Source organism: Quercus suber, unplaced genomic scaffold, assembly GCF_002906115.3.
Source record: "Quercus suber isolate HL8 unplaced genomic scaffold, Cork oak 2.0 scaffold_865, whole genome shotgun sequence".
Classification (NCBI taxonomy): Eukaryota; Viridiplantae; Streptophyta; class Magnoliopsida; order Fagales; family Fagaceae; genus Quercus; species Quercus suber.
This window is the reverse complement of record NW_027070295.1, coordinates 171,902-188,892: the sequence shown is the minus strand read 5'-3', so window position 1 is coordinate 188,892 and position 16,991 is coordinate 171,902. Positions and strand designations below refer to the sequence as shown.

Sequence of the window (16,991 nt, the reverse complement as noted above, 5' to 3'; positions counted from 1 at the left end):
AAAAAAAAAACACAAAAAAAAAAAAAAAAAAAAAAAAAAAAAAAAAAAAAAAAAAAAAAAAAAAAAAAAAAAAAAAAAAAAAAAAAAAAAAAAAAAAAAAAAAAAAAAAAAAAAAAAAAAAAAAAAAGGCTTCACTTTCTTTTCCCTGTTTGTTTCTCAAGAAAATTTCAGACACATGGAGAACGACGTGTCTCCTCCATCAACCACCAACACGACCACCGCGACATCAATTCCACCGCGTGAAGAAACTGTCAAAATCACTGTTATCGACCACCACCACCACCTCGATCTCCCTCATGAGCAACCCTTCCACGTGTTCCTCCTCCATCAACGACGCCGTTTCGTCCACTCAAAACCACCTCAACCAAGCTCGATTGATCCTCCAGTACCAAGAACTCAACGACCACTACGATCTCTGTCGAGCTCGCCACATCGTTCTTCTCTCATGTTCCTCCTCCATCGACGACGCCGTTTCGTCCACTCAGAACCATCTCAACCAAGCTCGATTGATCCTCCAGTACCAAGAACTCAACGACCACTATGATCTCTGTCGAGCTCACCACATCGTTCTTCTCTCTAAGGCCGAGTCTCTTCGCCACGAGAATGCTGAGCTCCGCCTTGCTAATGCCAAGCTTCTTAAGCTTCTCTCATCCCAAGCTTCATTCCACAATCTCCTCCTCTCTTCTTCGTATCCAACTGAGGCCATTGTAAAGAAAAGTTTTTTCTTTGTTTTTTCTTTTTTCCTGGAAAATTTTGAGCTTGAAATGATATTTCTTTGTATTTGTTGCACTGTTTGGTTGGCAAGAAAGTGAGAAAAAATAAATAAATAAATAAAGATAATATTTTTTTTATTTGAATTTTTAATATAATTGTTGATGTAGATGTGCTTGTGTGGAATTTTTTAATTCCAAGAATGGAGATTAGAGAGAGTGGAAAAGGGAATTCAAGAAAATGTTGAGGTTTTCACTTTAATGGCATTTTGGTAATTTTGATAATTTGGTAAGTTGGGATTTACCTATAATAATTAAGTTAGGTTGGATTTGGGTTAGAAACAATTAGTTAAATGGGTTTTAATGAGTAAATGAGTTTTATATAACCCAACCCAATTATGTCCACCCCAAACTCACCAAAAGCCATCCATTTGACACTTCTACTTAAAATGCAGAGAATATTTAGTATTTGGACATTGCATGAAGTGTTCTACCTATAAAATCTCTTGTCAACATTTTTGTCCTAAAAGCTTAGAGATGAAATCTCCCATGCACACCATCAATTATACATAGTTTGCATAATTTTTAGGACTAAATTTAATATCTTTAACATCTCTCAAAACTTATAAATTGAAACTAACAGAAACACTAATTGGTATCAAATTAGTAATATAATAAAAAAAATTAAAATTTTAATTATATTTTTGCCTTTATATTTAAAATTTGACACACTAGTTTACGAAGTCTACATAGTAAAATACTATATAATATCTTTAACATCACTTTATTGATAAGAAAGAATTACATTTAAAATTTTATATATATATATATATATTAAGGGAAGAAACATTTTCGTCAAATGTCATACTAACGGACTATGGGCACCACCATTGATCAATTCATCTCTACTACTACAGGCAACTAAGCAGAGTAAATAGTAGAAACAGCTTGAAAGATTGATGGCACTAGCTCTTTTTTCTTTTCTTTTTTTTGAGGAACCAATGATGGCACTGGCTAGTTGTTGGATTTCGACCCAATTGATTGGAAAGGTTGCAGAAAAGTTAGTGCGCAAATTAAGTGGTCAAACAATTTATTGCAATTGTCCAAAGTGATTCTTGCATTACATGATACGCAATGGTATGCCTTTTTTTTTCTTTTCTTTTTTCTTTTTTTTTTTCTTTTTTTTGAGAGAGAGAGAGAGAGAGAGAGAGAGAGAGAACGCAATGGTAATGGTATGCTTGAAAGCAATTTTTGTTGACAAAATCGGAACCAGTTCATACTTCATAATGAAGCCTGCTGATTTTAGGTTTCACATATATAGCATTTAGCTTCTGTTAGCACATGGGCTGCCAGGAGACTTATTTATTTATTTTTATGAACCGCCGATATATATTGCGGGAAAGCGGACAAAGTTTGAAGCTAATTTCTTCGTTGAAGAGCATATTAGTTAACAATATATATATATATATTTTATTAACATTACGTCACTTAAATAACTTTTTAATAGAATATAAATTTAAAATTTAAACATTTTTATATATAAAATAGTTATTGATCTATAATCATCTTGATATCTAGCAATCATAGAAAGTGAAAAAATACAACATAATTTAACAATAAAAAATTATTGAACGACGTAATATTAATATAAGTTACACCACATACAATGATGACACAAACTATTATGGTGCTGGTGACTGCAACTGTAATAGTGATGGTGACACTTGACAAGGCAAACAAAGATGGAGAATCCTCCCAATATTTTGAAAAATCTCTCTTTGCAAATTTGATAATAAAAGACTCAATTTGCTCAGAATTTGAGTTTCAAAACTCTTGTTTTTGTTTATGTACAAATGATTGTGAGGTCAAATCTATGCTCTCTATTTGGTAATATATAGATGCTTGGTTCACAGTTGAATGTGTATGACTAGTTTGTTGCTGAGATTTATATAAAGTGCATATGTGATTTGTTTTGAAAACTCATCTCAGTTTTCTTCATGAAAGCCTTCTATTTAGTTGCTAAGAAGTTGAAATCTTTGTCATTTTGGTTTGATAGTTGTAATATTTTACTCTAATCCTTAATTGCATCTCGTTTTCCTTTTGCAGATCAAGTTGTATAGATGCTGGATTTAGCTGAATCGTGTCTTTTATGAGCTAAGATTATTAACCATTGGTGGTGAAGGTGTAAGTGCTCGGTACTTGAGTATCTCGAGTTTAATTGAGTTTTTTTTTTTTTTTTCATGGCAGTGCACATGACTTAAATTTTTTTTTAATTTTCAATTGTATATTATCCAGTTTTAATAAATAAATAATTTAACAAATAAGTGAATGAAAATGCGCTAAAACTAACAAAGCTGCTGACTTGCTTGCTAAGCTTGGCCTCTGCCAATCTGAATCCTTTATTTCCTATGTAACGCCTCCTTTTGTTGTTATGGAGGCACTTGCTTTTGACTGTAATGCTGTACCTTATACCCATATTATTCGGCTCCAACCGCTTATGATTAATATAATTATTCCCGTATTTTACCACCCAAAAAAAAAAAAAAAACGCATTAATCTACTCAATAGTCACTGCATCAGGCGAGGGGCCAAGTCCGTGACTAGCAGAGAACAAGTTGTGGGGTGTTCACCCTTACACTATTTTTTTCTTGACTTTATTTTTTTAATTATTTATTTTACAAATGAACACATGACATGAGATCGTGATCAATATATTATACAAACAACTAAATACCAAATTATTAAAGAGTCACACGGACTTCACATAAAAAAAAATAAAAAAAATAAAAAAAACAGTAGCAATAAACTAACCAATTTTTTTCCCACGTAACAGGCCATATCAGAGAGTAGCAATAAAAAAGGTGTGTTCAATATTGTATTTCTTCTGGCAAAACAAAAGCAGCTTAATTATGTCATCATTCGCAGATCAAATCTTTGAGTATCTTGGAGGTCAAATTGATAATCATCCTGCAATTCATTTCTGTGGCCTTCTTCTTCTTCATCACAAACATTAATTCAACTTTCCCAGTAAACTTGGCCTGGCCATTCAAAGTCAAGACCTCTTTTTTCAAGTCATTTCCAAGATTACTTGACGTGGTTTGCAATGCATTTAAATTCACATCTACCGTGACACTAACTTTTTTGGTGGAACGTAGACCAGCTTTTCCCTTTGGAATAGTGACTTGCCCCACCTTCACGTCCCGGTATTTGAAAATGGCAGTGGTCTCTTCATACTTGTAGGGACCAAAATTTGTGTTCTTCACCCTAACTTGGGCTATGAAGGTTATGTTAAAGGAAGGTGATGATGTCTCATTGCCAGTACTGTTCAATTTGCTGAACGTGACATCAGTGCCCAAACTGACCTTAGGGGTCCTAACGCGCATCACAGTGAGAGCAAAGACCAAGATGACAATGGTCTGAAACACAGCAAAAGCGGCAATATATATAGCCAACTTGATCCTTTTCTTTCTCTTGAGCTCCTTGGATTGCAAAGTGTTGGATTCTTCATCACTTCTGGGATTCCCATTTGATGGTGCCAAAGGGTACACTTGCTGGTTTGTCTTCTCAGCCATTTTCTTCACTGATTAGAAATTTAATTTGTAAAAAGAAAATATGAAAAATATTTCTCTAGGATAATGTATGAATCGAAAGGAATGGAGTTTTTGGTGGCTGTGGTTGGGGAGCTATATGTTAGAGACTTATATATACAGTGAAATATGTTAATACATGTTAGAGTCTTTGTGGGGACAAGCTTCCAGGAAAGTGTGATACAAGTGCATCAAGTCTTAACTGGTGTTAACATTACTCTACCTATTACCGAACGCGTCAGTCGTCACAATTTGGAATTTCTGACTTCTAGAGGGTCTTCTCCCATTAGCTTGACTTTTGCAAAGAGCTTTTGAGGTCTTACTTTATAAATATGTGGATATTTTTATATAAATATATATAGAAACTTCTATTCTATCCGTTGATTAGACGACTTTTTTTTTTTTTTTTTTAATGAAACGGAAAAATATTATTAGATGGTGTTTATTACATACAACTTGTCACAGACAAACTTACTCATATTTTGAACTAAAAAGCTAAAAATACAAGATGAGGAGCAAGCCTAGCTATCCAGCTGAGCTTCTTCACTGATTACATTTACAAAATACTTAAAAAATAATAATAAATAAATAAGATTACATTTACAAAAGAAAGGAGCCCATGTCCAATATCAAAGGAACCAGAAGGAATTCGCTAAAGACCATAAAGAGCTTGTCCTATATTTGCTTCTCTATTGACCCATACTCTTAGTTTTCCATAAGTATTGTGGATTAAAAATATGACAAATCTTACTGTTTATTTACACTATTAAAGTGTTGTAAGAGCATTCACATCAGGTCTTTTATAAATGTGTAAAATACACATTTTGACAACTTTTACACATTTTGCACCCAAAAACCCTTTACATCAGCTCTTTTAAAATCATTCAAATATGTCTAAAACTATAAACGAGCTACAGTACCCGTGTAAATTTACACGGGTACTGTAGCTCATCTATTTATTTTTTTAATAGTTTTTTTTCTCTCTCTCTCTCACTGCCACTCAGCTCCCTCTCTATCTATCTCAGACGCTGCCTCTCTTTCTCTCCACAACTTTCATCCTCAGTTCTCTCTACCTATCTCACATCTCTCACTCTCTCGTTCAAAGTGTGCCACCGGAGCGTGGTGAGGTCGATGGCGAGATCGATCGCTGTGGGTCGCAGCGTGGCGAGGTCGATGATCGATGAGCGTGGCGAGGTCGATCGCGGCGATGATCGGCAATGATCGATGAGCGTGGCGAGATTGATCGCGGCGATGATCGGCGATGATCGATGAGCGTGGCGAGGTCGATGATCGGCGATGATCGATGAGCGTGGCGAGGTCGATGATCGGCGAGGTCGATCGCGGCGATGATCGATGGCGGCGGTGATCGATTAATGATTTTTTCTGATGATGTTGATTTGTGGCGGCGATGAGGTTGATTTTGGTTGATTTGTGTGGGTTTTGGTTGCTGATGATGGTGGTGATGGTGGCTAGGCGGTGATGATGGTGGCTGTTGATCTGATGTTGATTTTGGTTGATTTGTGTGGGTTTTGGTTGCTGATGATGGTGGTGATGGTGGCTGGGCGGTGATGATGGTGGCTGTGGGTCTGTGAGAGAGAGGGGCAGTGAGGGAGTAATAATAAAAAATTGTAAAATAGGGAATATTTTATTAAATAAATGTGAAAAATAGATAAACTGATGTGGGTGTAATGTAAAAGTGGTCGGGTAAAATAGAAAAAGTAGATTTTTTCATCTAAAATAGACATAGAATTTACAAGAGCTGATGCGAATGCTCTAAGTTAAACAAAAAGGAGAATCTTTGAACATTTTCTTAGAGCATTTACAGCAAGATTGCTAAAAAATATAGCTTTTAGCAACTCAAAATACTACTTTATCTATTTTAACAACTCACTTTATAATATACCCAACATTAAAAGTTTTATATTTGTTAGCACTTTGTTAAAATATTATTTCTTTATTATTTTTTAATTCTTTTTTATTCTCAATCTGCATCTCTTCCTCTCTCTTTCTTCCTCTCTCTTTCTCTATGTGTATCTCTCTTATCCCAAAAAAAAAAAAAACAACCAACCAACCACTCACAGCCACCCCAGCCACCACTACCATCAGAAAACCAAACCCACTGCAAAACTGAAACCCACTACCATTGCCCACACCCACTACCACCAGCCACCACCACCCACAACCTCAACCCCCAACCACCAAAATGACAAACAAGTCACAAACCCAAAACCATATCACAAACAAATCATAAACCCAAAATCAAACCACAACCAAATTACAAACCCAAAATCAAATCACAACAAATCATAAATTCAAACTCACAACCACCGAACCACCAAGAACAAACAAAAACAAAATCCTATCAAACCCACGAAGAATAGAAAAACAAAAACATCAAAACCCACAAAGCACCATGGAGAGAGAGAGAGAGAGGATTGGAGCTAGAGCCACCATGTGAGAAGAGAGAGTTGTGACAAACGCACAAGAGAGAGAGAAGAGAGAAGTGAGAAAGGAGAGAGAAGAGACTTGAGGAAAAAAGAGAGAGAAGAAGAGACATTGGTGTAATAAAAAATTTGATTTTTATGTTTAACTTGATACTGCAGTAAGCTGTTATAGATAACAGCTAATTGTAGTTTAAACCTAAAATATTTTCAATCCTTTAGTTTAAGAAACTCAGTTTACTATAGTACTTTTGTACTTGGTCTTTATAACTTTTATGATGCATTTAGTTTATCTATTGCCTTTTTACTTTAGTTTCTCTTTATTGCATCGTTTGCTTGTTGGACATGCAATTAGTTTTTGCATTGCACGTAATTGCTTGCATATCTGGATGTTCATTTACTCGATAAATGTTCGTTGTAGTCATTTCTTAATGACTGTTCATGTTTGATCAAGCTATGCTTTATGTTTATATCTTAATTGGTTTTACTTGATCACACTTTACTTGTTCTATATACATGCCTTGATTTCTACTTGTCTCAAGCTTAATGAAGTTATTTGTTATGTGCAAGTGTTTCAGGTTACAGATATATATGGTACAAGTTCTTCACAAGTTTTAGATTTAGGTGTGAATGAGTTTTGTCTCTATTCCTAAACTCACGTTTTAAGTCTAGAGTCTGTTTAAGAGTTTTGTCATGGAATAGCCAAAGGGGGAGATTATAAAGTAATGATTTACAAATATGTTTTTATTGGCTTTAATTCCGTGTCAAATTTGATTGTATTTTGTTCAATCATTTCCCTGTATGTTTGTGGGATTTAATATAAAGGGTTAAGTGTAAGAGTTTGGTGAAGAATTGTGAAGACAGTGAAGTTCGCGACTTGCTTACAACTGGCTCGTGAGTAGACAACTCGTGAAAAGCCACATGAGAAGCACATGCTAAAAGCTGAACAGACTTATGCCAAGCTAGTTTTCGCAAGTCACTTCGCAACTTGGCCAACTCGCGAGTAACTAGTGAAACTCTCTGTCTGGATGATTTTAATTGTGTTTTTCTCATTTCTTTACCCACACTATATAAGCTCTCATTACCCATGAAATTGTAAGGAGACTTTTAAAGAGAAAACCCTAGAAATATACTTGAGAGTTAGAGATTATAAACTCACAATCATCTACACAATTTCTCTTAGTTAGAGATTACAAATCCTTGAAAGGTTCTTATCCCAAACACTTACCTCACCCAATCTGAGTGTTGATAGAAGTTTTGGTGTATGTGGGAAGCATTGGAAAAAGCCATTGACAGGCAGATGCAATTTGGAGTTAATTATAGGAGCCAAATAACTAGTGAAAACAAAACTCAGTGAAATCCGTTAGAAGCTAGAACTCAGAGGGTTCAAGTACATTGAGTTGATTAGGCTTGGAGGATCTTTTTGATATCTTTGTACTCTAACTTTATTCATTGTTAGATCATTTCGGCTTAAAGAACCGCAGAGAGGTTTTTCACTAAGTACTTTGGTTTCTTCTTCGATAACACGTCTTAGTGTTATCTCATTGTTTGCATTTCTCTTCCCTTACTCTTTATACTTTATTCTCATTGTTTATTGTATATGCATTTGCTTTAGAGTAGTTCTGGCCTTATTGCGTTACACTTACTCTTATTTAGCACTTAGTTAAGTAAGGTAAAAGCAATCTAGCCGTTTGTTTAAAATTGGATGTCTAAACAAGCAATAGTATTTTACACTATTTGAGCTTTCAGTTTCTTCTACCTTATCCAGATTGGATGCACAAGATACTCCTTCAATTTCATATTGCATGGACTAGCGTAGTTCATTAGAGAGTGTAGATTCTATGCAAATTTTATTTCCATACAGTCAAAGTGCTATACTGAGTTATGTAACTGTGTCAAAGTAGGGGCGTGAATTGTGATAAGAATTCAACTGCATTCTCCATCACATTTGGTACGATTTTCTTAGTAAGAAAATAACTTTCTTTCAATTCAAAATGTCAATTAAACCATCACATGAGATAATACAGAGAAGTATATATAGTGAAATAATATGAAGTTTAGTTTAGGAGACTTAAGCTCTATTTATTACAATGAAGAAATAAATTATAAGAAATAAGTAATTAACCCCAGACTATATCGACACGAATCCAAGGGCTATTTAAATTATTAAAAAAGGGAAAATATATTCGAGGACCAGACATGTCATTCGCAATCCAAATTGTGAACAGCCCTGGTTTCCAATTGAACAGTCATTGTACAGTTCATCTTTGCAGTCTTGCGCTTCTTCATCACCTTCATCAGTGTCACCTTACCTCTCAAACTCGCAAGACCAGTCAGTGTCAAATTCCCAGATTTTAGCTCACTGCTCAGTTTTGCACTATCTGTGACCCCATTGGAGATAATGTCAATTGTGACATTAAACCTCTTGGTCTTCCTAGCATTGGCACGTCCCTTAATGATATCACCATCACCCACTATCACATCCCCATAAGTCACATTAGTAGCGCTATTATCAAACCTGAAATGGCCAAAATTCTTATTCTTCACTGCAATTTCAGCAATTAAATTCATGCTGAAGGTAAGAGAGCCTGTTGTATTATACTTGAGATTTTGGACCGTCACAGATGTTAGCCTTACGCTTGGAGTTTTGATGCGCATCACTGTCAATGCGAAAACAAGAATTATTATGGTCTGGAACACTACCCCAGCAATGATATATGCATAACATTTCATGTTTTGCATGTTCTTCAATTTCTGAGACTCCAACATGGCTGGATATATGTGGGATTGGTTTATATAATTTCAAGGGCCTAGCTAGGTGGTTCCTTTTTATGTTTGTAGTTGGATTGATGTAACGGGTTTGGTTTCTCTTATTATATATAGCAACTTGAGGAACCAAGGACTTCCACATATCTTTGATATTCATGGAAAATGAACATAATTAATGTGCAATGCTTTTCTTACATATTGGGCGTGTTGAATATGAGAATTTTGGTATTGTCATTTGTCAATAGAGGAGCTTGGACGATATTAAAATTTGAACAATTAATGCTCCAAAAGAGCCTGTGATGTGAAATTTCCCTATTGGTCCAACTCAGCAATCTAGAAAGAGCATGTCATGTGAAATTTTCCTTTTGGTCCAACTCAGCAATCTAGAAACAAGTTCATCTAGATTGCTGAGTTGGACAAATAGGGAAATTTGTTCCTGAAAAAGCCTGTGATTTGAATGGTGACTCACGCGTCTAACCTCCAAGAGTCCAATTACCACGTCTTAGTCCAAAAATAAAATCAAGTTGGCAAGGCTTGACTTACAGGTTCCAGTTTCCACCATGGCTGCTAAGTTCATATATATGCCAAGACATGAAAACTATGGGTCGACTTTGACAAACCTTACTCAAATCAATCTCCCAATTAATACATAATATACATCAGCTTGTTTTTCTGAACTTTTTGTCTGTTTGCTGGTTGATATACTATTTGTATTAACTTTCTTTCTCACAATTAACATCAAAGCTATATGGAATCTAGTAAACCCATTCATTTCCTTGATACTGACGTGACATTTCACATTTGGAGGGCTTACCCGATTTTTTTTTCTTTTTTGGTTAAAATTGGAGGATTTTCTGCATTGGTAGTGAAGTCTAACGAGTGAAATTGGGGGAGTTTGAATGTTTGGTGCAATAATTGACTAATTACCCAAATTGTTATTACGGCCATAAATGAATCAAAATGTTTAAGGATAATTTGCATTCCACTTAGGAGACATGTATTTATATTTGCTTATTTAGTAAATTAGTTAGGATAATTATTGGGTACTCCCAAAGTATCATAAATGCGTACTCCCCTCTTTCACATAATTGTAAGTTCCACTAATTAAATTTATAGTATGATCCACAATTCATATGAGATGCAGGAGTACGCATTTATGGTACTCCCAGAGTATTTAATAATTTTTCAATTAGATAAGTTCAAGTCAAAGTTTATGCTCAATTATTAAATAGAAAGGAAAAAAAAAAATCAACCATAGTTCGTGTTCGCAAATAAGCTTAGTATACTTGTATAAAAATATACTTTTACATGCTTAATATTAGATTACGTAAGTTTGTAAATTTTTCTCAAAAAATGTAAGTTTGTAAATACATTAAAAGATAATAAATTATTATTAGTAATATATTTATAATATATAAACAGTCTATTTAATAGTAAAAATGATATATAACTTTACACAATGTAATATTAGTGAATCTAGCTGTATAAATTCATAAAAGAAAATCATTTTAATTAACTCAAATTATATAATATCAACTATGATTTAGTAATTAAGTTTTAGAATAGATTTGTGAAGGGGTAGAAAATTATAGACGTAGTGTTTACTATATATAGGAAAAAAAATAAATTAATCAAGTAACTTGTCAACAAATTCATTTTTTTTATAAGAAAATGAACCAATCTTGAATATGTAATCTAATTTTTTGAATAGCTTGAACTTGACTCTTCTTCAAAATAAAATGAAAATAACAATCCCGAATTTTTGATACTTGGTCCGATAGTTACAACCACTCTCTCTCTCTCTCTCTCTCTCTCTCTCTCTCTCTCTCTCTCTCTCTCTCTCTCTCTCTCTCTCTCTCTCTCTCNCAGATTCGTTCAGGAAAAGGTCCGACCTAAGAACGGTTTCCAAATCCGCTTTGTTAACCAGGTGGAAATGACGTGCAAAGGCGTGCGGATCTGCGAAAAGAAAAGTGAAACTCCTATGGTTAATCAACCAAATCGGATATACAGTTATAAAACTTGAAAATACTGAAACCTAGATTGTCTCTTACTTCGGATACCCTACCTGGCTCCCCCTCTACTGTTGGGCAATGAAAACCGTTGTGCCACTCCCCCGACACTATGAGGAAATCTTGGGTCAACCCCTTATTGGAATCAGGAAGACACTGGATGAGACGAACCCTATCGTCCCTTGTCTTCATATAGTATGTCTTACCCCTCAGATGATGAAGGTTGTAGCACCAGTTCACATCGTGGTGAGTCAGTCTCAGCTCCATTTTCTCATTCAGGGTATCTACACACCCTAATATCCTAAATACATTCACGGCACACTGAGTAGGGGTCAGGCGGAAATGCCTAAGGTAATTGAGAGTCACTGGCCTCATAGGGATTCTCATCCCTCCCTTTACGAAAGCGACTATCGGGATCACGACTTCACCCTCTCTCCTCCTAATGTACCACTCCCCTTCTTCACAGTACTTCAGACTCACATTATTGGGTATCCCATAGTCTACGATGAATTTGTTCATCATCTCGTCGGACTCAACCAACTTCTTAAACTTACCCATTCCCCAAGGACAACTAAAAATTCCAGAAGAAGAAAAGAAGGAATAGAACCAAGGAAAATTTGGGGTCACTGGAAGAAGAAGACTTATAGAAGTATGACGATGCTCTTCAGGTAGTGTGCAAGTTGAACCAGATTCAAATCATACGCATCAATAATTGTAAGCGCGAAAATGAGGAAACCAGGCGGTTCAAACAGGTACTTATACTCCCCCTTAGGTTCCCCAAATGTAACTGCTTACCCATAAAAGCAGGAGATCCCCACCGAACAATTACCATCATACCGTTGAAAGTGGGAAACGTGGTGCCGCCAAAATTTAATGTGGGCACACATTAAGTCTTGAAACGCTAAAAACGCGCATCGGGTAGTCGAAAAGTCGCCAGCATTAACACGAACCGAAGTAGGGCGACTCGTCTAGAGGGCCCGCAGGTATCAAAACCCTCCTCCCCGTCCGAGGGAACGTGCAGCAGGGTTTTGAGGGGCTATTGTGGGGCCCATGGGCCTGATAGCCTCGGCCCATCGTGTAGCAGGCCCAAGGCCCATGCCAAGAAAGACTGACCATTCAAGGCTAAATTGGGGAAAGCCTCTTTTCCGGATCCACGCCGAGGACCTCCTCGTCCTCGGTATGATAAGGATGATTTTTGGGAAAGACCAGACCCAAAGTAAGCTGTCACCCTCACACTTAATGCATTCACCTAACCCATCTGGCCGCATTAATAGGGATATAACCCCTTAGCAGGGCAACGTTGATCAGAGTGAACCACTTGAGTACTGATAAGGCCTCTGATGGGACGGACGGCCAGAAGAGAGGCGAATGGATGATCAACAGATGGAAGAAGGAGATAGGAAGATGAAGACTATATAAGAAAAGCAAGTAAAGTAAAAAAAGAAGGGGGGGAAGAAGGAGAAGAAAAGGGGCTCCTCGGCCATGGGCCGAGGAGTATCCTCCCAATTGTAAACAAACTCTAAGTATTTTCTTTTATAAAAAAAAGGAGTTCATGCTTGATGAACGACGGCCAGTGCCTAAACCTTTAACCCACTCTCTATAAATTTATTGTTTGGGCTTGTTGGGCTGGAAACTAATTCATACTCAGGGTCAAATCCAAATTGAGTCCCTACAAGTTCTTCTATTTTTAAATTTTATTATTTTCAGTCCGTTAACTTTTAAGGATGTCATTTTAGTCTTTTCATTCAATTCTCATTTGAAAAATATTGTTAATCCTCTTAAAATAATGCCGTTTGTGTGTGTGTGTGGACGTTATAATGATAATATTGTCAAAATTAATGGTGCAAAACAAACCAAATTTGACAAATTTTTTTTTTTTTTTTGGGGTATATGTAATGATATATACAGTACTATATTCGTAAAGTACAAGACTACCATGAAAAACAAACCAAATTTGACTATCAGAGTATAGCGAGTAATCTTTTATAGCTCACACGAATGTTAAATTTGGTAAGGGACAATAAAAAGGTAGGCAGAGAATCTGAGATAGTTTCCCACACCTGAAAAACAACTGACAGCTTAATCCCTCTCTTTTTTTTTTTCTTTTTTTTTTTTTTGCTGAATAATCCCTCTCTATCGCTCACACACGTACACGGGCTCACATATTGTAATGGTGGCCTTGTACTATACGAATATAATTAACGCACCAACATTGAAAAATCAAAGACAAAAAGAAAGAATTTAATATAATTATAGGATTTTGTTCACGAATGCTTTGAAACAATTTTAAAAATTTTTTAATAGGAAAAGAAAAAAAAAAGATTTTAATAACAGTCATAATTAAAAGTAGTATTCAGTTAAAATAATTTTCATCGGCTAGCTCCTCAATAGCAACAGCGGTAAAAAGGGGGATGCGAAACTCTCATCAATGGACAGCATGTCAAGTAGTAGATATGAGACGGTCTAGCACTGTTTCAAGTGAGGTTGACGTCACAAGCTCATCACTAACGCATACTATCTCTTCAAGATTAGGCTTAGCCTTGTTGGATTTCTTTGTCTTTGATTCCGGCGTTGTTGTTGACTTTGGCAAATGGCAAGGGATTAAAACTTAGAAAACAGGTACAGGTTTATGTGAATTCTTTTGTTCTCTTCACTGGTGACTCGTTGATTGAACCAATGATCTATTAATCCAAAGGCTACACTAGATCAAGTTCAGCTTTGAACATAATAACTACAGCTTTGAACATAATAACTAAACTAAGCCTTCATTTGATTAGAGTGATTATAAGGATGATGGAAAATGGTGGAGAGAAAATGGTATGTTAGTGGTTATGTTGTGGAGGGTGGAAAAATGGAGTGATTTAGGTGTGTTCTCTCCTGACTCATTAAAATACAATCTCCTCGTTTTGAGAAGAAAATAAGAGAAAAATAGAGCTATTTGGATAAGAATGCCCACATCACAAACTTCTTGGTCTATTGTACAATGTGTACAGGTTTGTTTTTGTCTTTTAAATTTTTTATTATTATTATTATTTTTATAGAAATGTTTGTCTTTGTTGTTTACTGTTATACGCGTTTGTCTTTGTCTTTATTTTTATTTATTTATATATTGAACGTTTGTCTTTGTTGTTTTGGTTTTTATTTTTTTTTGGTGTTTTTTTCCCCCGGGGGGGGGGGGTACCTGGACATATATGCTTGTATTTTGTGTTTTGTGTGTGTGTTTTTTAATTTTATTTTATTTTTTATCCTTTTTTTTTCTCTTTTTTTTTTTGGGTTCTTCTGCTTTTTTTTTTTTTCCCTTTAAATAATGAAGTTATCTATATACAATTTTTAAAATTTAATAGGAACATGAGAGTAAATTTATACAAATTCTATTTTCTATCTTCCTACTTTTCTCCTTAATCAAATAAAAAAGTTTTTTATCCTTCCATATTTGCATTTCTCTAACTAAAGACAAATGAGGGAAAATTAAATCTTTTCTATCTTTCAAATTTTCTATCATCCAACTATTTTCTATTCTCCCACTTTTTCATCACTCTAACCATCCGGACCCTAAATGGCAAGTAGTTTATTATGATGACATGGAAAATTAGGATTACCTTTTTTTTTCCTCGTTTCACTAATCTTTAGTGCTCCCCTTCTATTAAATTTCCTCTCATTTTGTCCCATTTTCAAAAGGATGTAAGACACTGCACAAGTAGGAAATCTATAGGTATTGAATAAGTCATGTCAAATAACAAATATACAAGTTCTAATCCAATTTAACAATAGTTACCCAACATATATAAATAGACTCCTCACTTAGTCATATTCTCTGCTTCCGCGCTTACAATCCCACATAAAATAAAGAAAAAAATTCCTGCCAAAATACAATTCCAAAAACATAACATTGTTTGAATTTTTTAGCAAGTCTATGATAATTTTTTAGCCGCTAACAGTCTATGGTTTTAAGATCTGACTGGCAATTCTTAGTTCCACAAGGATTTCAAGAGGCGCTCCATCGTTCCTCACATTACCTCATTCTGTTAATATCTTTATCTTTATCTTATTTTTTAATTTGATTTTCTAAGTGTTCAGCTGATCTCGGAGAAAATCGTGAATTCATAATTTGATTTAAATTTAAGTTGGGTGATGGAAAGAACATATTTCTTCGGCATAACCACAGGCATCTCGCTAGTCCCTTAATTGCAAAATATGGGTTTAAGGTCGAATATGATGCTATAAGTAATTTTCCAGCTAAAGTGGACACGGTGCAGCCACGTGAGCTTAGAGAGAAATCTCAAGCGATGGATTGGGGAAACTACTCTGGTTCAATTGGTCATACCCAAGCAATGCTTTCTTAGGGTGGTTAGCCATCAAAAATAGGCTGACAACAAGAGATTACAAGGCTAAATGGAGCTACATACTCGGGATTTGTTGGTCCCTAATATGATGACAATCCTGTTAAGGCGGCGATCACTAATGTACCTGCACAAAGAAATTAATTTGTTAACATGTATAATGTTGCGGGCTTTAGGTCCAGCTAGATTACTTGTATAACACACATTTTTGTACTACACTCTTACTTGTACTGCACACATATTTACTTGTACTGCACAAATATGCCACCTATATAAAGACACTCATGTATATTCTTTGATTATGAAATACAGTACTACATATTTCAGTATTTCTAATATGGTATCAAAGTCACTGCTCTGACATTTTTAGCAATCTTGCCTTTATTGGTATTACTCCATTCACAACATCGCTTTTGCTGTCACAACAGTTGCTGTAGCCACTTGTCGTTGAACCTCCGATGTCTTCCAGTCGTTGTCTTTGGGTTTTGGACCCGCAACCGCAGTTATTGAGGAGTTCCACACCACACAGACCACAACACGTGTCATCATCGCCGTGAATATTGCTCCAATTACGTTTCTACAAGTATCATTGAGATCATCTTGTGCCGATCTACACGTTGGTGGAAGCCTCGCAGCCATCGGAGACCACACGCGCCCTCACGCGCCACCCAAAGTTTTTGCGTCAAAGCTCACGCGCCACACACGCCATCATCAGCTCCACGCTGACATCACCCGTGACGTCATCAGTGCCACGTCAGCCTTAGCTTGCGTCAACATCTAGTCATCTACTGACATCAACGCAACGTCATCTTCGTTGACCGTTGAGCCATGGACTTTGACCGTTAACCGGACCGTTGACTTTTCTCACAAGGTTGACTTTTTGCAGTCCAAGTTCTCCTTACCCAGATTTTCACGTAGATTTCATTTTTGCAGTTTGTTTTTTGCATACTGTTAGGACATATATGTTATTTATGTAAATTGGCTAATCCTTTGACAAAACGCACTCTACTTGTAATTGGGTAGTTCTATGTGTTTTTAATACTTCAAGAAACAAGGTTTCAAGGTCAAGTGTTGAAGTCATTAAGTCTGTCCAAGAAAAAGCAAGCTGAAGTGCAAAGTTTTTAAAGCTTGACAC

The 16,991-nt window shown here is 35.7% G+C and overlaps 2 protein-coding genes across 2 annotated transcripts; both read right to left on the bottom strand.

Moving 5' to 3' along the window:
* Positions 1 to 3,311: 3,311 nt before the first annotated feature.
* LOC112022763 (late embryogenesis abundant protein At1g64065) lies at positions 3,312 to 4,414 on the bottom strand. Its single transcript, XM_024055392.2, has one exon. The coding sequence runs from the start codon at positions 4,280 to 4,282 to the stop codon at positions 3,626 to 3,628; it is 657 nt and encodes a 218-aa protein (XP_023911160.1). The 5' UTR covers positions 4,283 to 4,414; the 3' UTR covers positions 3,312 to 3,625.
* A 4,526-nt stretch (positions 4,415 to 8,940) lies between these two features.
* Positions 8,941 to 9,507, bottom strand: LOC112022739 (uncharacterized). Its single transcript, XM_024055365.2, has one exon. The coding sequence runs from the start codon at positions 9,505 to 9,507 to the stop codon at positions 8,941 to 8,943; it is 567 nt and encodes a 188-aa protein (XP_023911133.1).
* Positions 9,508 to 16,991: the final 7,484 nt, after the last annotated feature.